This window comes from Phyllobates terribilis, unplaced genomic scaffold (genome assembly GCF_046119375.1).
Source record: "Phyllobates terribilis strain yellow unplaced genomic scaffold, ASM4611937v1 Scaffold_1__5_contigs__length_1240528914, whole genome shotgun sequence".
Classification (NCBI taxonomy): Eukaryota; Metazoa; Chordata; class Amphibia; order Anura; family Dendrobatidae; genus Phyllobates; species Phyllobates terribilis.
The window spans coordinates 581,064,578-581,091,013 of NW_027362761.1; the positions used below are offsets into that span (position 1 = coordinate 581,064,578).

Here is a 26,436-nt window from a genome sequence, read left to right on the forward strand (position 1 = left end):
CCGCGCCGTCCCCCTGAGCTGTCACAGGGAGCGCAGAGCGGGAAGACACCGACAACGCTGGAGTCCGGACCTGAGCAGCTGCAGCAGGTGAGGAGGAGGGAGGTGAGTATTTGATTTATTTTTTTTTAATGTATGGAGGTGACGCGCCCCCTGGGCCATATTCGTTAGTGGGAATATCCGGAGCCGGATCAGATGGGGGTTGTAGTCTTCCGAGTGGCTGTGACCCGGTCCGTGCCCAGGGTGTCAAACTCAGTTGTATGTGGCAGTCCTACAGATGTTATAAAGTTCTTTATTGTCGACTACGCCACCCGTTGTGTTGCGGTCACTATGGCCGCCGCTGCAGCAGGGTCCGCTGAGGCTGATGGTGTAGGTGCAGCTTGTGATGGTATAACCCCCAACGGGTGGGGTATAGCCTCAGGGGGTCAGGTGCAGAGGATGGGGGTTGTGGTGGTGCAGCATAGGTGTTAAAGGACGACAGAGTCGGGTTGTGCAGTTCAGGGTATTTACTCACTGCTGATGTTCCGGTCACTCCAGCTTCAAGTGACCTCCCGAGCCGTGCTGCGTCCACCAGGTCCTGGATCCAGCCAACCCCCAAGCGAGTCCGGAGCGTGACCCTGAGCTCTCCTTCTGTCCTTTCTCTGGCCGTCCCCACTAGTGATCCACCCAGGTCCAGCTCCCTCGGGCCTTCTGTTGGGTGACCCTTGGCCTTGGGTTCCCTGACCCTCCACGTGGTATGCCTTCGTGGTGGATGTGGTGGGTGGCCGTGGCAGACGCTGCCCACGGCCTCCGGTCTCTGGCTGGGGTGTGTTTTTGCCCCCACCAGCTTGGGTTCCGGTACCCTGATGCCGACTCTTCACCCGTAGCTTGAATTTGGGCTCTCAGAGTCCTCTCTTTGTCCCCTCTCTGGGTCTTTCCTTCTTTCTCCTCTCTCTCTCTCTCTCTCTCTGGGGCTTCTCTGCTCCTCTTCCTCCTCTGACTTCTCTCTGCAAAAGGCTGACAGACTGACCCTGTTCTTTGATGGTGCCCACCTTATATACACCCTCTATGTGTGAGCTCAGGTGACCAGCACCCAATGAGCTCCTATCTTTACCCAGGCTGCTCCCCCTATCTGCCCCTACACTACTTGGGATGTTCCACCCCCCCTCCCACTCCAGCCAGGAACAGACTCGGTCGTACCTGCACATTTCTAAGTGGGAGTACCGTCGGCCTGTTCCTCGGAAATGGGATGTATGTAGTGCATGCAGCCTACCGAGCTCAGATCCACACTCCATCCTTACCCGGGAGTGGAATATCACACCTCTGGATTGAGGTGCAATACCCCTGTAGCAGCCGAATCCTCAGGGTGCTACATTCCCCCCTGGTAAATCACAGCACGTCCTCGGGCTGTAAGACATAACACAAAAACATACAAATTTTTGCATAAACATATAAAACAACATATATTAGCAAATAAAACATTCTCGTCGCCTCTGGCTCCTCCTCCGGTCACTGTGCAACGTGTGACCGGGTAAAGTGCGACAGTCTCTCTGGAAAACTGGTTTTCCTATAAAACCGGTAGGGGGCGCTTTAGGACGCGCAACTATATACAGGGATATGGCCGCTCTCAGTCCTCGGCCAGGTATTGGGGAGGAATGACCGCTCTCAGTCCTCGGTCAGTGGGATTTAGGGGTTAAACGGGTAACAGTTCACACTTGCTGGTCCCAACGGGGACTATTTTTAGCAACAGCAACAGTTTCAGTTTCAGTTTATGGTGCCCCGACGGGCAACTATATACAGCTCCTGCTTCGCTGTACTTAACGACGGCGTCCTCCTGCTCTTGCTTTATGGTTACCTTTGGCTCTAGTTTCAGACCCGTCCGGGTCCTCTTGTTCTTCCTCCTCACACCGCAGCTCTTCCTCCGTCAGACGATGCACATGGAGGGCGTAGGGTCCTTTGGCACACTTGTGCCGGGTGAAGGTGACCTCGTCCCCGATGTAAAGGTCACGACCTCTGTGTCCCTCCGGTAGGTGGGACTCAACGTCTCTCCTGGTCACGAAGACGTCGCCTAGGGTGCGGTGGTCTCGGATGAAGCCCCACCCATGCTGCATATTAAACTTTATCACAGTCCCGGTGGTGCGGGGACTATGCGCTGCACGGGGGTCTCTCCTGGCCCGGCTCTTCTGCTCCGCGCTCCTTATTTGAGCTTGCTGTTCCCGGACCCGCCTCTCTCTCCGCTCCCTCTCAAAGTCCTCGAGCTGTTGGCGGCAGCACTCAGCACGCTCCGCTGCAGCTGCCCGAGTCTCTTGAGTGAACCCCATGAGATCTTCTCCGGTGGGGTCCCACTCGAACTGCGCTTCCGCTAGCGGGGGCGAGATCCTCTTTACGGGCTTTGGAGCCGGGATCAGGGGTTCATCCAGGGGTCTCTCTCTCCGGAGTCGGGGATGGTGGAACTCCGGTGGCCATATAAATGGCTGCCCATCCGGGCACGTATGCTGGGCGTACAGGTCCTCTCCCAGATGCGGCACTTTAGGTCTTATGGGCGCGGTGGTGTTAGCGCCCGGGTTGCCCGGGCCTTGCGGCCAGGCCTGGGGTATCTGGAAGGTGAAGGGCACCGTAAGGACGGCGGCGCCCTGGGCTACTTGGCCCTGCGACCAGGCCGGGGGCTCCGCGGAGGTAGGGGGCGCTGTTGGTATTGCGGCGCCCGGGGGTACTAGGCCTTGCGACCAGGCTGGTGGTACTTCCTGCTTGGTCACGCCCGGGGTCGAGGCGTGTGACGTCACAGGGGTCGCGGCTCCCGTTTGAGGCCTAGTCTGCGGCGGTGACGTTGCAGCGACGGGCACGGCAGGATAGACTTCGGGCTCTGCGACGGGGAGCTGGGGCAGGTTCGCGGTTTCCCGGTTTGGGGTATAGACGTCCCCTTTACCTGCCTCCACTCGTTCGGCTCCCTTCTCGGCGCCGTCTCCGGCCTTGAGTCCTCCCGCGCCATCCTCAGAGGCGGTCGGTCTCCTCGTCTTGGGTGGCGTGCTCCGCTGACAGGTCTCGGTCTGCTGGGCCATCTCACGGCTCCACTCCGCCAACGTCTCTCGCTGCACCCGGGCCATCCTCCTTGCGAGGCCCTCCAGAGCGGTCTGCGCACACTCCCGATCTCGGGGGAGCTGTGCTAGGACCTCCACTAGGCCTAGTGGGGTCGTTGTTTCCAGCAGGCTCCTGACCAACGGGTCGGTGCTGCTCTGCTCTCCTTCTGCTGTCTCCAGCAGGCTCCTGGCCAGCGGGCCGGTGCTGCTCTGCTTTCTCGCCATCTCCGGGTAAGCTCCTCCGATATTCTTCTCCCGGCCTCTTGCCTCCGGGTGCGCTCGCTCTAGACTGCTCCAAGCGACACCCATCTTTGTTCTCTCCTTTCATCTCCTCCCCCTTCGAGGGCGGTCCCGGGACCACTCGGTGACTGTCAGCTCCAGGGGCTGTTCTTTCACGCTGACAGACACCTCTAGCATCACAGTCTCTGTTGGTGGGGGCGGTTTCCACTTTTGGCGCCATTTTCGGTCCTGGCCCACGATGGGAGGTGGCCTCTCGCCACCCTCTGGCACGCCCATAATGGCGTCCGCTCTTCCAAGGCGGGAAATCTTCGGAAATGGCGGGAATCGCTTCCCAGTGGCGGGAAACTCTGCAGATGGCGGGAAAAAGCTGTTAATGGCGGACAACCGGCGGGAATCGACCTGCGATGGAGTCCGATGGCGGGGACCCTCCGGAACCGGCAGGAGACTTCTTTTTGAGGTAAATTCGTTCTTTTCTTCAGGCACGCAGTACCCGGGTGTTGCGGGCACGTAATCCTGCCGACTACGCCAAAGTTGACGCGCCCCCTGGGCCATATTCTTTAGGGGGAATATCCGGAGCCGGATCAGATGGGGGTTGTAGTCTTCCGAGTGGCTGTGACCCGGTCCGTGCCCAGGGTGTCAAACTCAGTTGTATGTGGCAGTCCTACAGATGTTATAAGTTCTTTATTGTCGACTACGCCACCCGTTGTATTGCGGTCACTATGGCCGCCGCTGCAGCAGGGTCCGCTGAGGCTGATGGTGTAGGTGCAGCTTTTGGTGGTATAACCCCCAACGGGTGGGGTATAGCCTCAGGGGGTCAGGTGCAGAGGATGGGGGTTGTGGTGGTGCAGCGTAGATGTAAAATGAAGACAGAGTCGGGTTGTGCAGTTTAGGGTATTTACTCACTGCTGATGTTCCGGTCACTCCAGCTTCAAGTGACCACCCGAGCCGTGCTGCGTCCACCAGGTCCTGGATCCAGCCAACCCCCAAGCGAGTCCGGAGCGTGACCCTGAGCTCTCCTTCTGTCCTTTCTCTGGCCGTCCCCACTAGTGATCCACCCAGGTCCAGCTCCCTCGGGCCTTCTGTTGGGAGACCCTTGGCCTTGGGTTCCCTGACCCTCCACGTGGTATGCCTTTGTGGTGGATGTGGTGGGTGGCCGTGGCAGACGCTGCCCACGGCCTCCGGTCTCTGGCTGGGGTGTGTTTTTGCCCCCACCAGCTTGGGTTCCGGTACCCTGATGCCGACTCTTCACCCGGGGATTGAATTTGGGTTCTTAGAGTCCTCTCTTTGTCCCCTCTCTGGGTCTTTCCTTCTTTCTCCTCTCTCTCTCTCTGGGACTGCTCTGCTCCTCTTCCTCTGACTTCTCTGCAAAGGCTGACAGACTGACCCTGTTCTTTGATGGTGCCCACCTTATATACACCCTCTATGTGTGAGCTCAGGTGACCAGCACCCAATGAGCTCCTATCTTTACCCAGGCTGCTCCCCCTATCTGCCCCTACACTACTTGGGATGTTCCACCCCCCCTCCCACTCCAGCCAGGAACAGACTCGGTCGTACCTGCACATTTCTAAGTGGGAGTACCGTCGGCCTGTTCCTCGGAAATGGGATGTATGTAGTGCATGCAGCCTACCGAGCTCAGATCCACACTCCATCCTTACCCGGGAGTGGAATATCACACCTCTGGATTGAGGTGCAATACCCCTGTAGCAGCCGAATCCTCAGGGTGCTACAGAGGCATGAGGCATTATATGGGGGGGGTGACAGCCTGCATGGGGCATTATGGAGAGAGGGGGTGACAGCCTGCATGGGGCATTATATGGGGTGGGGTGACAGCCTGCATAGAGCATTATGGAGAGAGGGGGTGACAGCCTGCATGGGGCATTATGGAGAGAGGGGGTGACAGCCTGCATGGGGCATTATGGAGAGAGGGGGTGACAGCCTGCATGGGGCATTATGGAGAGAGGGGGTGACAGCCTGCATGGGGCATTATGGAGAGAGGGGGTGACAGCCTGCATGGGGCATTATGGAGAAAGGGGGTGACATTCTGCATGGGGCATTATAAAGAGAGGGGGGTGATATCCTGCATGGGGCATTATAGAGAGAGGGGGTGACATCCTGCATGGGGCATTATAGAGAGAGGGGGTGACATCCTGCATGGGGCATTATAGAGAGAAGGGGTGACATCCTGCATGGGGCATTATGAAGAGAGGGGGTGACAGCCTGCATGGGGCATTATAGAGAGAGGAGGTGACAGCCTGCATGGGGCATTATAGAGAGAGGGGGTGACATCCTGCATGGGGCGTTATGGAGAGAGGGGGTGACAGCCTGCATGGGGCATTATAAAGAGAGGGGGGGTGACATACTGCATGGGGCATTATAAGGGGGGAGGGGGGACAGCCTGCATAGTGCATTATGTGGGGGGAACAGCCTGCATGGAGCATTATAAGGGGGGGCAGCCTGTATGGGGCATTATGTGGGGGGTAACAGCCTGCATGGAGCATTATAAGGGGGGGGGCAGCCTGTATGGGGCATTATGTGGCGGGTAACAGCCTGCATGCAGCATTATATGGGGACCAGTATCCTGTATGGAGCGTTATATGGGGGCCAGTATCCTGTATGGAGCTTTATAAGGGGGCCAGTATCCTGTATGGAGCATTATATGGGGGCCAGTATTCTGTATGGAGTCTTATATGGGGGCCAGTATTCCGTATGGAGCCTTATATGGGGGCCAGTATTCCGTATGGAGCCTTATATGGGGGCCAGTATTCCGTATGGAGCCTTATATGGAGGCCAGTATTCCGTATGGAGCCTTATATGGGGGCCAGTATTCCGTATGGGGCCTTATATGGGGGCCAGTATTCCGTATGGGGCCTTATATGGGGGCCAGTATTCCGTATGGGGCCTTATATGGGGGCCAGTATTCCGTATGGGGCCTTATATGGGGGCCAGTATTCCGTATGGGGCCTTATATGGGGGCCAGTATTCCGTATGGGGCCTTATATGGGGGCCAGTATTCCGTATGGGGCCTTATATGGGGGCCAGTATTCCGTATGGAGCCTTATATGGGGGCCAGTATTCCGTATGGGGCCTTATATGGGGGCCAGTATTCCGTATGGGGCCTTATATGGGGGCCAGTATTCCGTATGGGGCCTTATATGGGGGCCAGTATTCCGTATGGGGCCTTATATGGGGGCCAGTATTCCGTATGGGGCCTTATATGGGGGCCAGTATTCCGTATGGGGCCTTATATGGGGGCCAGTATTCCGTATGGGGCCTTATATGGGGGCCAGTATTCTGTGTGGAGCGATTCGCCCGTTTCTGAGCTTTTGTAGAATTTACAATAGATATCGCTCATGTAATGTAAGAAGTGAAATCTTTGCATTGTAATATATATATATATATATATTTCTCTGCGGTATCTGTGCATCATGAATCATGGTATGTGTTAAAGGGGCCCACTGAGACTCTTTCGCCCGGGGCCCAGAAAAACCTGGAGCCGGCCCTGCCTAAGAGGCATTATAACTCCTTCCTGACGTACACGTACATTGGGTGCTGTGTATAGAGTGGTCTCGAGAGTGGTTTTATGCAGCTGGCATCTGCCTGTGATGTTTGCATCATAGGAATGCAACTGACTGTCTCTGACAACAGCATTTAAAGCACCAATGGGCTGCCATGGCACCTTGGGGTCTGCTGAAAGCCCCCATGACTGCTATCTTGGTTCTCATGTGAAGCCAAACGTGTCACTGGGCTACATAGGGCAACATTTTCCCTATATACTAAAATACTATGGAATTTGAGAGCATAGATAAAACAATCAATTAGTCCAGCCCCCTAAGAGGGGCGAAAAAATAAAGTAAAAAAAATGTACTTAAAAAATACTATATGTATTGAGTTGTCTCTGAGCTTTCCCTGATTACGCTGCTTTTTTTTAGTTTTGTGCTGCATTGCCCCAATGCAGAGATATTCACATTTATTGCTTTTGGAATGTACTATGTGAAATCTCTGCTTTTAGTGCACGTGGCCGTTTCTTCTTCTTCAAAAAAAAAAGTAAATGGGAGGGTTCCTAAAAATACTCTGTAAAAATCCTTGAGCTCCCCTGATTCTGCTGGTCTTTTCCATTGTGCTCTGTGTCGCTCCATTGCAGAGATATTCACATTTGTTGCTTTTGGAGCGCAGTATGTGAAATTTCTGCAGACTAATTGTGAGATCCCAGAGTCTTCTCTGGGGGCAAGTGCTTTAATCCCTTCCTCACAGATGCTGCCAATCACAGCTTGCAGCTGATCTAGCAGTCTATCAATCTCAGATGCAACAGAGCTGTGATTGGCTGCATCTGAGAGGAAGGGTTGAAGGTGCACGCCCCGAGAGAAGACTCTGAGGAAACACACAGTTGATCTGCAGAAATTTCACATACTACGCTCCAAAAGCAACAAATGTGAATATCTCTGCAATGGAGCGACACAGAGCAAAATGGAAAATAGCGGCAGAATCAGGGGAGCTCAGGGATTTTTACAAAATATTTAAAGAAACCCTCCCATTAACTTTTTTTCCCCCTAACCATGAATGTATACTGTAATGTCAGTGTGTTAATATGCTTACCTACCGTTGTCTTCTTCGACATCCAGCTCCGTTTTGGTCCTATTTTGAGTGACGTCACTGCTCTTCAGACTCTCCAGGTCACACTGCGCTCTGTGTGTGATCCACGAGTGGTTTTTACAATGCAAGATCATGCAGCATCAGAACAAGGCTCCATTGACTTACATTGTAAAATAGACATCTCACTCACATATACAGCACATCGTGATCCAGATAGTCTGCGCTGTAGTCACATGACTCAGAAGAGTGCATTGCATATTCACATTTGTTGCTTCTGGAGTGCAGTATGTGAAATCTCTGCTTGTAGCACCACTGGTCTTTTATTCCTGGGGGCGTGCATTTTCACCACTCCATTCCAGACGCTGCCAATCATAGTTCTGTAAGGGTGTGTACCGCCCTGTCCCTGCCCCTGAAGACAGCGTTGAACCACAAGAATAGTGTTATGCGGTTTAACTCCGTTTTATTGTGCCATGTCAAGCGTGTACTATGTCATGCGGTTTTTAGTAATGTAATTTAGCTAATGTATAGTGTTGTAGTTACTGACGCTGCTGTGTAAATACTGTAAAAGGTAACGTCTATTTTGAGTAACATGCACTTAGCTCAGGTGTAGGGAAAGTATAGGGTATAGATTAGTGGTTAGGATAGAGATAGTGACTGTAGATACAGTAGGGCGAGTTACAGTTATTATTTTGGGACTATAGCAGAATTGAGAGGGGGCTACGACAAGTAGAAATGGGAACTACTTCCTGATTTAGTCAGTAAAAGTGTTTGTTGGAGGCAAGGTCACATTCAGGTTGGCTGAAGCACAAAACATTTTGGCAGTATGAGGTAGTACAAAACTCCCAGCAGACATTCCTGCAACATCTGGAGCTCAAGGCTCAAGTCGGGGGCTATGAAGAGCACAGATAGCCTTCCGTACAGTGGAAGATTGATGTGGAACTGGGTGAGGGAAACATAGTGGATCTCGGGAATACTGTGGTGCCGGATGGGGAATCCCTAGGGCTAGCAGGACCTGTTAAAGTAGGGATAGTCCGAGATCAACTTAAGAAAATGTTTGAAATGTACTGTGTTGATGAAACAAGAACTGGAGGGTGCTGTGCCGGATACCGCGTGTTAAAGACTGAAGTAATTGAATTGTCCAGTAAAGTTGAACTTGTTAAAACGAACTGGGTGTCCCCTGATGTGTGTGCGGCTGTTCATCGAACTGAGGATGTGGAGACAGCGAAGACCTCCAGCCTACAAGTGAGTACAATGCAGTGTACACATCACAACACATATGGACTGGAACATGATTTCTTTGTAAAATGCCAGGGCGTTATGGAGCAGCAGTTCGCCCACGGCTACCGTCCTGGGCACCTTAAAGTTCGGCAGCGTCTGAGACTGCTGTGATTGGCAGCGTCTATGAAGGAATGGTGAAGGTGCACGTCCCTAGAGAATGAACTGAAGAAAAGTCCAGTTGTACTAAAAGCAGAGATTTCACATACTGCGCTCCAGAAACAACAAATGTGACAAACAAAGGAGCGACACAGAGCATAACAGAATAGAGCGGCAGAATCAGGGGAGCTCAGAAATATAGATATACACACATATAGATACACACACACACACACATATACATACACACGTGATCAAAATTGTTGGTACCCTTCGTTCAATTTAACAAAAACCCACAATGGTCACAGAAATAACTTGAATCTGACAAAAGTAATAATAAATTAAAAATCTATGAAAATGAACAAATGAAAGTCAGACATTGCTTTTCTGCTTCCACGGAATTTAAAAAAAAAATTAAACTGATGAAATCGGCCTGGACAGAAATGATGGTTCTTCTTAACTTAATATTTTGTTGAACAACCTTTTGAGGCGATCACTGCAATCAAACGATTCCTGTAACTGACTTCTGCTCCTCTCGACAGGTATTTTGGCCACTCCTCATGAGCAAACTGCTCCAGTTGTCTCGTGGTTGAAGGTTGCCTTTTCCAGACGGCATGTTTCAACTCTTTCCAAAGATGTTCAATAGGATTTAGGTCAGGGCTCATAGAAGGCCACTTCAGAATAGTCCAATGTTTTCCTCTTAGCCATTCTTGGGTGTTTTTAGCTGTGTGTTTTGGGTCATTACGTGTTGAAAGACCCATGACCTGCGACAGAGATCAAGCTTTCTGACACTGGGCAGCACATTTCTCTAGAATCCCTTGATAGTCTTGAGATTTCATTGTACCCTGCACAGATTCAAGACACCCTGTGCCAGATGCAGCAAAGCAGCCCCAGAACATTACAGAGCCTCCTCCATGTTTCACATTAGGGACACTGTTCTATTCTTGATATGCTTCATTTTTCCATCTGTGAACATAGAGCTGATGTGCCTTGCCAAAAACTTCCATTTTTGTCTCATTTGTCCATAGGACATTCTCCCAGAGGCTTTGTGGCTTGTCAACATGTAGTTTGACAAATTCCAGTCTGGCTTTTTTATGATTTTTTTTCAACAATGGTGTTCTCCTTGGTCATCTCCCATAAAGTCCACTTTAGATCAAACAACGACGGATGGTACGATCTGACACTGATGTTCCTTTAGCTTGAAGTTCACCTTTAATCTCTTTAGAAGTTATCCTGGGCTCTTTTGTTACCATTCATATTATCCGTCTCTTTGATTTGTCATCAATTTTCCTCCTGCGGCCACGTCCAGGGAAGTTGGCTACAGTCCCATGGATCTTACATTTCTGAATCATTTGTGCAGCTGTAGTCACAGGAACATCAAGCTGCTTGGAGATGGTCTTATAACCTTTACCTTTAACATGCTTGTCTATAATTTTCTTTCTAATCTCCTGAGACAACTCTTTCCTTTGCTTCCTCTGGTCCATGTTGAGTGTGGTACACACCATGTCACCAAACAGCACAGTGAGTATCTGTAGCCCTATATACAGGCCACTGACTGATTACAAGATTGTAGACACCTGTGATGCTAATTAGTGGACACAACTTCATTTAACATGTCCCTTTTGTCACATTATTTTCAGGGGTACCATCATTTCTGTCCAGGCCGATTTCATGAGTTTAATTTTTTTTTAAATTCTGTGGAAGCAGAAAAGCAATGTCTGACTTTCATTTCTTCATTTTCATAGATTTTTAATTTATTATTACTTTTGTCAGATTCAAGTTATTTCTGTGACCATTGTGGGTTTTTCTTTCATTAAACGAGGGGTACCAACAATTTTGAACACGTGTGTGTATATAGACACACACACACACACACACACACACACACACACACACACACACACATATATATTTATATATAGTGACAGGTCCACTTTAAACTGAGCTTCAAGTCCTCGAAAGCTCCAGTAAGAAATTAATTGGCCAAAAAAATTAGATTAAAATGGACAATGTGGTTTCCAAAGGGGGAAAATTTGTGTCTAAGCTTAGTTTTTCATTTGTTTTGTTTTTTTTTCAGCTCACCTGTCCCATATAATCGGTAAAGAAAAGCATGTTAGAGAGGAAAGCCGTCCATCCGATTAGATGACTCACACACAGGTAACGATAATGTGACGGCATTGTTAAGAGAGCGTGGATAAGAGACTTCAGGGTCATTCGCTTCTGTGCCTAAAAAAGAAGAAAAATATAAAAAATATATATAATAGAAAACTAAAATATGAGCAAACATGATCTGAACATATTTGTGTTTACCTCCTTAAAGCTGCGGGCTGAACACTCAGCATCTATTCCTTCTGTCTGCGCTTCTATATTTGCTGAGCGTGTTTGCGTTTTCATTGAAGGGAATTTTTTTAATATATAATTTTTTTTTTTTTCTATAGGTGACAGAGTAAGGAGACCTTTATACATACAGTGGCGTATACAATTTTGGGCCCCCCTGGTCAAAATTACTGTTATGAACAGTTAAGCAAGTTGAAGATTATATGATCTCTAAAAGGCCTAAGAGTAAAGATGACACATTTCCTTGGTGTTTTAGGCAAAATATATTATATTATATTATATATATATATATATATATATATATATATATATATATATATATATATATATATATATATATATATATATATATATATATATATATATATATATATATATATATATATATATATATATATATATATATATATATATATATATATATATATATATATTAAAAATTACAAAAAGGAAAAGTTTGGGCACCCTTGGAGATTTCTGTGCTCAGATAACTTTGACCAAGGTTTTAGACCTTAATTAGCCTGTTAGGGTTATGGCTTGTTCATCATCATCATTAGGAAAGGCCAGGTGATGAAGCAGCCATGGTTTCTTCTAAGCAGCTGCCTAGCACTCTGAAAATGAAAATGGTGGAAACGCACAACGCAGGAGAAGACTATAAGGCTATGTGCCCACGATGCAGAAATGAAGCAGAAAATTTCTGCAGCATTTCTGCATCTCCCTGGCAGAAAAAAACGCATGCAGATTGTGCATGCGTTTTTCCTGCAGAATACATGCGGATCCACATGCGGGTTCACATGCGTTTCCGCATGCAGATTGACAAGCGCTTTCCAGGCGATAGCATCACTTGGAAAGTGCTTGACAACTAGGTCACACTGTATAAATCCATGCAAACAGCATGGATTTATACAGTGTGAACCGTAAAAATTAAAACAAATAAAGCTATACTCACCCCCGAGTCCCCGGTGTGTGCAGCAGCGCTTGTTCCTGTCTGGTTCCCGGCTGCCGGCATATCGAGAGACAGAGCGGTGAAGGGCCTGCGGTCACATGACTGTGACGTCACCGAAGGTCCTTCAGCGCTGCTGGCATTCAGAGAGAAGACGCCGGACAGGTGAGTATAAACTTTATTTGTTATTTTATTGTTTTTTTACAGGTACAATGGTACCCAGGTCTGGATGAGAGTCTCCTCTCCCCCAGAACTGGGTACCATCCGCACATAGAGACGCATAGAAGCCGCTTGTAAAAATGTACAGTCGCGGTTTCTATGCGTCTCAATTAGTGTTGAGCCACCCCCGTAGTGTTCGAGTTCGGTTCGGTTCGTCGAACACCCGTGTGTTCGCCGAACTGTTCGTCGAACTCCTTCGAACACCGTTAAAACCAATGGCAGGCAAACAAAAACACATAGAAACACATAGAAAACACCTTCAAAGGTGTCCAAAAGCTGACAAACTGCTCAGAAGACACAACTAACACATGGAAAAGTGACAAGTACATATAGGCATGCGAAAAGAAAAGAGGTGGAGGAGTAAAAGGAGGGGGGAGACACAGATATAGGCATGTCATGCCCTTCTAAAATCCAAAAAGTGAGAAGCCGAGACAGCCAGTCCGCTCCTGCCCGTGCCACCTCCGTGTCGCCGGGTTTGTGCCAGAGCCGCGGTGAACCCTGACGGCCAGCCCCCCTCTCCCAATACTGGTGCCTGTCCGCTGGTGGGTCGAGAGAGCCCCCCTGTGGTGGAGGCAGCTCTAAGCTTTTTAATTTAAATTGTCCCTCTAATTTGAATGAATACACTTTAAATCCATTTACAAGGATCTATTGGAGGGCAAGTCTCATGCCAGCAGCCGCGTAATTCCAGCTCCAGTAGCGTCCACTAAAGCTGCTGCAGTTAAAAAGCTTTTATAAGGATCGAGCTCGGCTGTCCACCGCAAGGCATCCTAGTGCCAGTCCCAGCCCCTATGCCTTGGGGTGCCTCCTGATGCTCTTCACTAAGTATCCCGTGGTCCCGAAGCATTTCCTTTGAAAAAATTAAGTGTCCAAACTACAGGTGGTGTAGCTTGCTTAACAGCCGGGATAATCCGCTGACTAGCAGACACTGCTACTAGGCACAAAGTATTTCCTGGGCTAGATGCAGTTAAAAATTTGTAAGTAGATACTCTCGTTGGATGCTGAGAAAGCATTCCATAGAGTCTCCTGGCACGCCATATATGATTCTCTTAAAAAGCTTGGGGTAGGGGTCTAGGGGACCCTTTTATAGCCAAAATCACGGCCCTGTATCACAATACGTCACCTAGGCTGAAGATAAATGGAACTGTAGCACCGAGGGCTCGGTTGCTACAGACGTATTGCACCTCACCCAGAGGTGTGATATCTCACTCTCAGATAAGGATGGAGTGTGGATCAGGACCCGACACCTGCATGCATTACACCACATTGCCGTGGGGCAGGGCGACCAATATGCCCCTGAGATGGGCACGACAGTCCCTGTCCCTGGCTGGAGTGGGGGGAGGGAACACTGAGGAAGGGGAACCCTGCAGTGCAGGAGCAGGGAGGAAGCAGTTCCTGGGTGCATTGAGAAGGGAGTATAAAAGGTGGGCACCATCTTAGTTCAGTGCAGAGAAGTCTGAGCAGAAGTGGCAGGGAGCAGGGGCTCTGCATGAGCTCTGCTCCGGAGGCGGGCCTAGTAACAGAGGCCCAGGCCTGCAAGAGGGAGAAGGAAGGAAGAGGAGCGGAGAAGGCTCCAGGAATGAGGAATGAAGGGATCCCAGGGGTGCGGACGGGCGAGTCGCCACCGCACGCCCGAATCCACCTGCGTGGAGGGGTCAGGCCAAAGGGGGAGACCGGTCCCCGAACTAGTGGAGGCAGGAAACGACCCTCAGCTAGAAACCGGAGGCTCTGACATTTTATGTGGCGCAGCCCCTTGCTCCACCCGCTAGGAAGGCACCACATAGGGTCAGGGAAACTGGCGCCAAGTTTACCAAGAGGAGGCCCGAGGCAGCCGGACAGAAGTGTTGGTAAGAAAGGCCAGACAAAGGACACACAAAGGGGGTCCTGTGAAGCGCTCCAAAGTTATCTGGGAGTTGTCTGAGCCCCTCACCTGGTGAGCACAGTACGACGTGGGCAGCCGTTACCTGCAGACGTGGTCTGGATAATAAGAACTGTGAGTAAAGGCCCTGAACTGCATCACTGACTCCGTGTCGTTACTGCTGCTGCCCTGCACCATCACCCCCATCCTCCGCATACACTGCCCTGAGGCTATACTCCTCCCGTGGGGAGTTATGCTACGCTCTGCTGCACCCACAACACCAGCCTTAGCGGTCTGCCCTGTAGCGGCGGTTCACTCTGACCGCAATCCACGGGTGGCGTAGTCGGACATTTAAACATCAAAACCACATAAATAGTTCCGCCACTGGTTTGACCGCCCTGAGCCACGGAACCGGATCGCCGCCACGAAGACTACAACCACCAGCATCCACCAAAAAGGGTCCGGCTCCGGGTGTCCCAAGGCCCAGGGGGTGCGTCAGAACATTTTCATCACCTTTCACAATCACCAATGGGACAAGGCAGGGATGTCCTCTGTCCCCTCTCTTATACATCCTAGTGACGGAGCACCTGCTCTCATCAATTCGCCATAACCCCAATATTAGGTGGATTGAGGTGGGAGGCACCGAGTACAAGTGCTCTCTATTTGCTGATGATGTCCTAGTATACATCACTCAATCACATATATCCATCCCTGCTGTTATGGCTGAAATAGATCACTTTGTTACATGGTAAAATTTTAAAATCAATGCAGCGAAGTCTGAGGCCCTCGATGTCTCCCTCCCTAAATCCATATAGGATTCCATCCAGTCCAACTTTCCCTTTGCCTGGCCCTCACAGGGTATCAAATACTTAGGAATTCCTATTCATAGAGACCTCTCCCATCTATGTTATCTTAATTTTGGGCCCTTTATTGAACAATTCCATACAGACCACGGTTGGCAAGTTAGAACTGTAAGATTCACTACGTGAACCACTGGTGTTTTGTGGAAAAGCACATGTACACCGCGTTCCAAATTATTATGCAAAAAGTGTTTAGGAGTGATAAGGGAAGAATTTGTTTGTTTGTCAGTTAAACTCATTGATGGTGATGTGTGTCAGGGCTCTTTATATCACTGTAAGCAATTGCAGACACCTGTGCTAATTAGTTTGGCAGGTGTGTCCAATGAAAGGCAAGACTACTTAAGAAGGCTCTCTCACATTATTAAGCAGCCTACATTTTCTGCCAAAATGGGAAAGAAAAAGGATGTGTCGGCTGCTGAGAAGCAACAAATTGTGGAGTGTTTAGGTCAAGGCATGACTACAATCAACATTGTGCGATGATCAGGATGAAGTGTCTTGGCAATCAAGAAGTATGTAGCTGATTCACAGTACACACGTGTGCGTGCTGATAAGGGCAAATTGAGGACTCTTTCCTACAGGCAATTACGTCAGGTTGAAACAGCAGCGGCAAAAAAGCCTTGTCATAGCAGCAGACAAGTTTTTGAAGCTGCTTGTGCCTCCAACGTCCCCCGAACAACAAGATGCAGGGTCCTTCAGAGGTTTGCAGCTGTGCATACGCCATCCTGTCGACCTCCTCTATCCACTTCACACAAGCAGAAACGGCTCCAGTGGGCCAAACATTACATGAAGACTGATTTCAAAACTGTTTTGTTCACGGATGAGTGCCGTGCAGCGCTCGATGGTCCAGATGAATGGAGTGGAGGATGGCTGGTTGATGGACACCCCACGCAAACACGGCTACAGCGCCAACAAGGAGGAGGTGGAGTAATGTTTTGGGCTGGAATCATGGGGAGAGAGATTGTCGGCCCCTTTAGGATCCCTGAAGGCGCTAAAGATGAACTCCATAATGTATGTGGATTTTCTCAAACAGCACTTCCTGCCATGGTTCAAGAAGAAGAACCGTGTATTTCACAGCAAGATCATTTTTCTGCATGATAATGCACCATCTCATGCTGCACATAAAACATCTGCATCTCTGGCTGATATGGGCATAAAAGGGGACAAACTTATGGTGTGACCCCCATGCTCCCCTGACCTCTACCCCATTCAGAACCTCTGGAGCATCATCAAAAGGAGTGTCTATGATGGCGGGAGGCAGTTCACATCTAAGCAACAGCTCTGGGAGGGTATTCTGTCCTCATGCAAAACAATTGAAGCAGAAACCATCCAAAACCTGACAAATTCAATGGACGAGAGAGTTCAGAAGCTCCTTTCGAACAAGGGGTCCTATGTGAAAATGCAACATCACCTAGAATAAAGTTTTGAGTTGAAAACTGTTTGATTTCAGTTTCTAACAACCTGCTAATGCTTATAATTTCAAAAATGACCATTTTTTTGGTCTTTATTAAAATGAAAAGGTTGATCGAAAAGTTTGGGGGATCTAAGAGTGTGGCAACCCAGTAGTCATGATTACTTCGAATTCTGACAATATGAGGGTCATGCTGCAGGTAGTGCAGCAAGAAGGCACTTATGTGTCTTGCGCATCTCGGAGCCCCAAAATTATTTTCCGGGCTAGATGCAGCTAAAAATTATTTTTAATTTTAAATCTGGTGAAGCTTATTATAGATGGCCTAATAGGATCAGTGCTGCACACTGCTACAAAGCCCAAATTATTTTCCAGTCAAGATACAGATAAACATGATTAGTAATTTGAAAGCTTAAAACGGTTGGTAGGGTGATTTTAACCAATCATCAAGCTTTTACTCTCCCCAGGATGACACAGGGGTAGAAAAGTCGTTTCGGATCCATGATTTGTTCATCTTTATGAACGTGAGTCTGTCTACATTATCAGTGGAGAGCCGCGTGCGCTTATCTGTCAGCACACCACCAGCAGCGCTGAACACACGTTCAGACAGAACGCTGGCTACGGGGCATGACAAGATCTGCAAGGCGTAAGTGGCTAGCTCCGGCCATTTATCCAGATTGGAAGCCCAAAAAGAGCAAGGGTCCAGTGACACAGTCGTGGCTTCAATGTTTACTTGGAGATACTCCTGTACCATCGTCTCTAGGCGTTGACTATGTGTCAGACTTCTTGTCTCCTGTGGCCTTGCAAAGGATGGGCTAAAAAAGTGGTGAAATGATTCCGCAAAATTGATGTTACCAGCAGATACTGTGGTTCTGTTACGGTTTGAGTGCTGAACACTTGACGGTCCCACGGTTGGCAAGTTGGAACTGTGAGATTCACTACGTGCACCACTGGTATTTTGTGGAAAAGCACATGTAAGATTCTGCAACAGTCTCTGCTGATACTCCTGCATGTGTGCATCCCTTTCTATGGCAGGAATAATTTCTGCAAATTTACTTTTGTACCGGGGATCTAACAGTGTGGCAACCCAGTAGTCAGGATTATTTCTAATTCTCACAATTCGAGGGTCATGTTGCAGGTAGTGCAGCAAGAAGGCACTCATGTGTGTTGCGCATCCAGGAGCACCAAGTCCCTGTTGTGTTGGTGGCGAGGTAACAATCATGCTTCCTTCCTCTGTCCTCTCCCCCCAACCTCGCACAACAGAAATGTGATCAAGGTCTCCCTCATCTGATGAGTCTTCCATCAGTTTGTCCTCCACTTCTTCCTGGGCTCCTGCACCTTCCTCACTAGTTTGGCTGCTACCATGCGCCCTGGTAAAATCATCTCCCCCACCCTCACATGCCTGCCGCCCTGGTGCTGCCGACCGTCTGGACCTTGCAGATGTTAGCCCTTCCGCATACAACTCCTCCTCCTCTACTTCCTCCACCTCCTCTTGTGCCACCACCTGACTCCGAATTCTGTTTAACATGTGCTCCAGCATGTAAATCACCGGAATAGTCATGCTGATAATGGCATCGTCAGCACTAAACATCTTCATCGCCATTTCAAAACTGTGCAGAAGGGTGCATAGGTCCCTGATCCGAGACCACTCCTCCAGCGTGATTTGCCCCACCTCTGAATCTCGTTGGCCCAGGCTATACGTCAGAACGTATTGCACCAGGGCTTGTCGGTGCTGCCACAGTCGCTGCAACATGTGCAGAGTTGAATTCCACCGGGTAGGCACATCGCATTTTAGCCGGTGAAGTGGCAGGCCCAACGACTTCTGTAGAGATGTAAGTCGCTGAGCTGCGGGATGCGAACGGCGGAAGTGAGCACACAGCGACCGTGCCCTCTGCAGAAGGCCATCTAGTCTGGGATAGTGGGCTAAAAATTGCTGGACAACCAGGTTCAACACGTGAGCCATACAAGGCACGTGTGTGACATTGCCCCGGCGAAGGGCCGCACCCAGGTTTGCAGCATTGTCGCACACGGCCTTCCCTGGTTTCAGGTCCAGTGGAGACAACCATTCATGAAATTGGTTCTCCAGAGCTGACCACAACTCCTCAGCTGTGTGACTCACATTTCCCAGACATTTCAATGTAAAAACCGCCTGATGACGTTGAGCCCTACTGCCAGCATAGTAAGGAGGTGTGCAGGATCCCTTCTGCGCAGTTAGAAAGCTTGTGGCATGACCAGACAGGCTTTGGGTGCAGGTGGAAGACCGAGAGGAGGTTGAGGAGGCAGAAGCAGTGGAGGAACTTTGACATAAAGATGATTGACGCACAACTCGTGGGGACGGCAAGACTTGGACAGCAGCCCCTTGTCCTGCTGTCACCATAGTTACCCAGTGCCCAGTCAGCGACATGTAACGCCCCTGTCCATGCCTACTCGTCCAAGTGTCTGTGGTGAAATGCACCCTGTCACACACAGAGTTTCTCAAAGAAGCGGTGATGTTGTGTGCGACATGCTGGTGGAGCGCAGGCACACCTTTCTTTGAGAAGTAGTGCCGACTGGGCATCTGGTACTGGGGCACTGCGACGGACATAAGGTCTCGAAAATCCTCTGTGTCCACCAGGCGGAAAGGCAGCATTTCTGTAGCCAAGAGCTTGCAGATGGTGAAATTCAACCTCTTAGCTTTCTCATGGCTAGGAGGAAATGGTCTTTTACTTGTCCACATCTGAGGGACCGAGGGCTGGCTATTGTGCTTAGACGGGGTTGATAAGGGTGTCCCCGGCAAACTGCCGGTCTGTGAGGAAGATGCAGGCGGACATGTTAGGTTGCCTTGATCCAAAGGTGGTGCTATCGATGTCGGACAGCGCTCAAGACCAGCTGGTGTTACCACCTCCAAAGAAAATGATGACCTGCCAATCACGCTGGCTGTTGCGGGTAAAGAGGTGGCAGGTCTGCGCCCCAAAACAGGTGTGACTGCTGTCCCCCCAGTCACAGAGGATGAAGAGGCCGCGGATGCACAAGATATGGCAGACGGTGGTTGGCCCGGCCGGCTAGGCCGCATTGTAGCACACTGAGCTTCCCACTGCAACTTATGCTTCATGTCCATGTGCCGGTTCATGCATGAAGTACTCAAACTATGTATTTTTTGGCCTCTACTTAGCTTTTGCTGACAAATGTTACAGATAACACGAGTTGGGTCATCTTTATCGATCTGAAAAAATGCCCAGGCTATGCAAGGCTTAGCACCCATGCGACCTGAAGAGCCACCACGACTTGTGGTGAGAGGCAGAGTTGTGTTTGAGGATGCAGTTGTTGACGTGCTTCCAGTACTACGTCTCTGTCCAGGAAGGCGCAACCTGACCTCGTCGTCACTAGCATCTTCCTCCACCTCCTCTGCTGACCTCATCTCTTGGCTGACTGTGGGTTGACAGTAAGTGGGATCTCCGACCTCATCATCATCACCCTGTGCGTTATCACACCCGTCGTCCTCAGAGCCAACCTGTTCCTGCCCTGACAAAAAACTAAAGTTGTCGCTCCAATCAGGTATTTGAGTCTTATCATCGTCTTCCTCATTGTCTCCACCAACAGGAGTTACAGTTTGGGAATGAGGGTCTACATTATGGTCAGAACCTTCTGCGTCTGGTCCTGGATCCGACTCATAAAGATTCTGGGCATCAGTGCAGATCATTTCCTCGTCTGGATTCACAGAAGCGCTGGAGTCGACCTCTGATTCCCAGGCTATAGTATGAGTAAACAGCTCTGCAGACTCAACCATCTGTTCTACCTCATACTCAGACGGGCAGCTGGAGATTTGGGAGCTGTGAGGAAGTAAGTGCGATTTGGGTGACACCTTTGAGGACTGGAGTATTTGTGATGTTGAAGTTGATGTGGAGGAGAGCCCACTTAAAGGAGCACTTGATATCCGTTGAAGCACCTGCTGTTTTTGTGCCTCATCTGGAATTTGTAGCGATTGGCGTGGCCGTAAGAAAGGGATCTTATCACATTGTCCGCTAAAAGAAGTAGACATTTTAGTTTGGCTGGAAGATGGTCTTTCTTCTGCACCTACCCCACGGACACAACCTTTTTTCCCCTTCCCAACACGCCTATTCCCCTTTCCACCAGCAGCAGGCCTTTTTCCACTCATTTTGGTGGTTAACTAATTCACAACTCTGGAGTTGTTTGCACAAAAAAACAATGGATGGTAACCGAGCAGAGCTGAGTGGCCAAACTGTGGTATTAGGCCAAAACTATTGGCTGGGTTAGATGCAGAAAAAAATTATTTTTAATTTGCAACCTGATGGAGGTCAGTATAGATGGACTAATAGACCAAGTCCCACACACCGCTAGAAGCCCAAATATTTTTTCAGAGCTAGATGCAGAAAAAAATTATATTCAATTTGCAACCTACTGGAGGTCAGTATAGAAGGACTAATAGAACAAGTCCCACACACTGCTAGAAGCCCAAATATTTTTTCAGAGCTAAATGAAGAAAAAAATTATTTTTAATTTGCAACCTGATGGAGGTCAGTATAGATGGACTAATAGACCAAGTCCCACACACCGCTAGAAGCCCAAATATTTTTTCAGAGCTAGATGCAGAAAAAAATTATTTTTAATTTGCAACCTGATGGAGGTCAGTATAGATGGACTAATAGAACAAGTCCCACACGCTGCTAGAAGCCCAAATATTTTTTCAGAGATAAATGAAGAAAAAAATTATTTTTAATTTGCAACCTGATGGAGGTCAGTATAGATGGACTAATAGACCAAGTCCCACACACTGCTAGAAGCCCAAATATTTTTTCAGAGCTAGATGCAGAAAAAAATTATTTTTAATTTGCAACCTGATGGAGGTCAGTATAGATGGACTAATAGACCAAGTCCCACACACCGCTAGAAGCCCAAATATTTTTTCAGAGCTAGATGCAGAAAAAAATTATATTCAAATTTGCAACCTGCTGGAGGTCAGTATAGAAGGACTAATAGAACAAGTCCCACACACTGCTAGAAGCCCAAATATTTTTTCAGAGCTAAATGAAGAAAAAAAATATTTTTAATTTGCAACCTGATGGAGGTCAGTATAGATGGACTAATAGACCAAGTCCCACACACTGCTAGAAGCCCAAATATTTTTTCAGAGCTAGATGCAGAAAAAAATTATATTCAGTTTGCAACCTGATGGAGGTCAGTATAGATGGACTAATAGAATGATGCTATGCCCAAAAGATTTTACTTCACTAGGTGCAGTAAAAAAATTGGTATTCTATACACAGGTGGTATATCTTGCAACACAGATAGGCTACTCCACTGACTAACACACTCTGCAATAGGCCAAAAAGGATTAGCTTTGCTAGATTCAGCCAAATGCTGTAAAAAAAACTTGCACAGCACTGGCACAGACCTGCCTGGCAAAAACTGATAGGAACTCATGTAACCTAGTCCTGAAAAGGACTCCAATTACAATTAGTCTTTACTCCCACAATCTATCTATTTAAGAGCACAGACCTCCCTGATAAAAGTCGTAGGAAATGCTGTAACCTAGTCCTTAAAAGGACTGCAATCACAACTATTCCCTACTCCCAAGCTATCTGTATATTTGTGCGAAAATTGGCTTGAAATTAACAAGGTATAGCGCACACAGCAACAGCGGTGCCGTCTAACACGCAGCTGCAGCAGTGAGAAAATGGTGGCGACGGGGAAAATGGCTTGGTCTTATAGGGCAAGGACATGTGACATACACTGCCAATCACACATGCCCTTGCTTGTGTGAAAAAAAGCACTTCGCTCCGTGTGTGCGCTGCTGATAGGCTGACAGATTGCACCTCCCCACTGCAAATGCGGGAAAGAGAAAAAAAAATGGAGATCTTCATTGTTCCTGCAGAGATCCATCCCCTGCCCCTCCCCCCGCCCCGCTGTACACTCAAACTGCGTATTAACATTTATTTTCATCATTACTGAGAAAAAATCCAGTTATGATTTTGGTGCACGAACAGTTATCGAACATAACCTCGAACAGCCGAATTTTTCTCAAATTGTTCGTGTTCGCCGACCGGCTCGAACACCGCCCAAAACAGCTCGAATTTGAGATTGGCTTACAGTTCGAGTAGAACAACGCTCATCTCTAGTCTCAATGCAAGTCAATGGCGGGAGTTCCGCTGCACTTCCGCAAAATTAAATGACATGCTGCGGATTTTTGTACGTAGCATAAACGCTGCGGAAAAATCCGCAGCATGTGCATAGAACATGCGGAATCCCCTTGGGGACCATGGGGTGCGGATTACCTAGCGTTTCACAAGCGTTTATGCTGCGGAAATTCCGCAGCATAAACGCTTGAAAAACGCTACGTGGGCACACAGCCTAAGAAGATAAAGTGTTCTCAAGTTGCCCTTTCCTCAGTTGAAAATGTAATTAAGAAATGGCAGTTATCAGGAACAGTGGAGGTCAAGATAAGATCAAGAAGAACAAGCAAAATTTCAGTGAGCTGCTCGTAGGATTGCCAGAGAGGCAAATTAGAACCCCCGCTTGACTGCAAAAGACCTTCAGAAAGATTTAGCAGACTCTGGAGCTGGAAGAGTCATCAGAAGAAAACCTATCCTGCGTCCTCTTCATAAAATTCTGTGTCAGAAGTATGCAAAAGAACATCTAAATAAGCCTAAAGCATTTTGGAAACAATCCTGTGGACCGATGTGAGGGGAAAAAAGACCACAGAATTTCAGGAAAAGAACATCTCGCCAACCATTAGGCATGTTGGTGGATCAATCATGCTTTAGGGTTGTTTTGCAGCCAATGGCACAGGGAACATTTCTAGGGTAGAGGGAATAATGGATTCAATGTAATTTCAACAAATTCTTGATGCAAACATAACACCATCTGTAAAAAGCTGAAGTTGAAAAGAGGATGACTTCTACAAACGGATAATGATCCTAAACACACGTCAAAATCCACAAGAGGCGACCTCAAAAGGCATAGGTTGAAGGTTTTACAATGGCCCTCACAGTCCCCTCATCTGAACATCATTGAAAATCTGTGGCTAGACCTCAAAATAGCAGAGCATTCAAGACGACCCAGGAATCTCACAGAACTGGAAGAATTGTTCAAGGAAGAATGGATGGAAATCCCTCAAACAAGAATTGAAAGACTCTTGTCTGGCTACAAAAGCATTTACAAGTTGTGATACTTTCAAAAGGGGGCGCTACTAGGTACTAACCATTCAGGATGTCCAAATTTTTGGATAGGGCTATTTTTCTTTTTGTAATTTTTAAAATGTAAAAGATGGAAATATATATTTTTGGGCCCAAAATACAAAGGAAATGTGCCATCTTTAACTTTAGGTCTTTTAGAGATTATTATTTCATCTTCAACTTGCTTAACAGTAATTTTGATCAGGGGTGCCCAAACTTTTACATACCATTGTAGATATTTAGTTAGTCCTACCAATTACTTCAGGCTACAAAGATATAAAGATACAGTATATGTTTCCATTCAGAGGCAGTAACCCTGTCTATAGCTGCTCCTGCTCTCAGCAGATACAATGTATCCAGTGTAGACAATGCTCTGTGAGCTAAACACATCAGCAGCAGCTGCACAGATCTCTGCTGGATTGTTACAATGTATCCAGTGCAGACAATGCTCTGTGAGCTAAACACATCAGCAGCAGCTGCACAGATCTCTGCTGGATTGTTACAATGTATCCAGTGCAGACAATGCTCTGTGAGCTAAACACATCAGCAGCAGCTGCACAGATCTCTGCTGGATTGTTACAATGTATCCAGTGCAGACAATGCTCTGTGAGCTAAACACATCATCAGCAGCTGCACAGATCTCTGCTGGATTGTTACAATGTATCCAGTGCAGACAATGCTCTGTGATCTAAACACATCAGAGGCAGCTGCACAGATCTCTGCTGGATTGTTACAATGTATCCAGTGCAGACAATGCTCTGTGAGCGAAACACATCAGCAGCAGGTGCACAGATCTCTGCTGGATTGTTACAATAGTGTGAACTGAGGTCTAAGATGGCAGACATACAAGAAACAGAGGCATGTTCACACTAGCAAAAAAGAAGCAAGACAAAAATATATCTCATACCCTACCATAATTATATATAAATGTAAAGCAAAATTGCATAATAAATATAGGGTACTTAGTGAACTATTTTTGATCAAAAAAAGTATACAAGCCGTCCCACCAGCGGCAAGGTGACCCTAAATTGGGACGGTACCTATACTCAGTTCACATTGTCTGGTTTTTTGACTTGTTTGCATTCTGTGCAATTTAAGGGTGTGGCATGCCCTTTGTTGAGCTGATTGGTATATATGTAGCTTACCACGGGCCTAGGTGGTCTGGAGTTGGGACCCGGTCCTATTTGTCTACCCTTTTATATGCATTACTTCAACTTTGATATACAGTAAGGTTTTTAATATAGGCAGTATAGGTACCGTCCCAATTTAGGGTCACCTTGCCGCTGGTGGGACGGCTTGTATACTTTTTTTGATCAAAAATAGTTCACTAAGTACCCTATATTTATTATGCAATTTTGCTTTACATTTATATATAATTATGGTAGGGTATGAGATATATTTTTGTCTTGCTTCTTTTTTGCTAGTGTGAACATGCCTCTGTTTCTTGTATGTCTGCCATCTTAGACCTCAGTTCACATTGTCTGGTTTTTTGACTTGTTTGCATTCTGTGCAATTTAAGGGTGTGGCATGCCCTTTGTTGAGCTGATTGGTATATATGTAGCTTACCACGGGCCTAGGTGGTCTGGAGTTGGGACCCGGTCCTATTTGTCTACCCTTTTATATGCATTACTTCAACTTTGATATACAGTAAGGTTTTTAATATAGGCAGTATAGGTACCGTCCCAATTTAGGGTCACCTTGCCGCTGGTGGGACGGCTTGTATACTTTTTTTGATCAAAAATAGTTCACTAAGTACCCTATATTTATTATGCAATTTTGCTTTACATTTATATATAATTATGGTAGGGTATGAGATATATTTTTGTCTTGCTTCTTTTTTGCTAGTGTGAACATGCCTCTGTTTCTTGTATGTCTGCCATCTTAGACCTCAGTTCACATTGTCTGGTTTTTTGACTTGTTTGCATTCTGTGCAATTTAAGGGTGTGGCATGCCCTTTGTTGAGCTGATTGGTATATATGTAGCTTACCACGGGCCTAGGTGGTCTGGAGTTGGGACCCGGTCCTATTTGTCTACCCTTTTATATGCATTACTTCAACTTTGATATACAGTAAGGTTTTTAATATAGGCAGTATAGGTACCGTCCCAATTTAGGGTCACCTTGCCGCTGGTGGGACGGCTTGTATACTTTTTTTGATCAAAAATAGTTCACTAAGTACCCTATATTTATTATGCAATTTTGCTTTACATTTATATATAATTATGGTAGGGTATGAGATATATTTTTGTCTTGCTTCTTTTTTGCTAGTGTGAACATGCCTCTGTTTCTTGTATGTCTGCCATCTTAGACCTCAGTTCACATTGTCTGGTTTTTTGACTTGTTTGCATTCTGTGCAATTTAAGGGTGTGGCATGCCCTTTGTTGAGCTGA

The 26,436-nt window shown here is 47.7% G+C and overlaps 1 protein-coding gene across 1 annotated transcript in view; it reads right to left on the bottom strand.

Annotated features, from left to right (window-relative positions):
• Positions 1–26,436, bottom strand: part of SLC45A2 (solute carrier family 45 member 2) — a 141,730-nt gene that overhangs the window by 48,161 nt on the left and 67,133 nt on the right. The window contains exon 4 of the mRNA XM_073681493.1: positions 11,340–11,483. Coding sequence (XP_073537594.1) covers positions 11,340–11,483 — 144 coding nt within the window. The remainder of the gene's footprint in view (positions 1–11,339; positions 11,484–26,436) is intronic.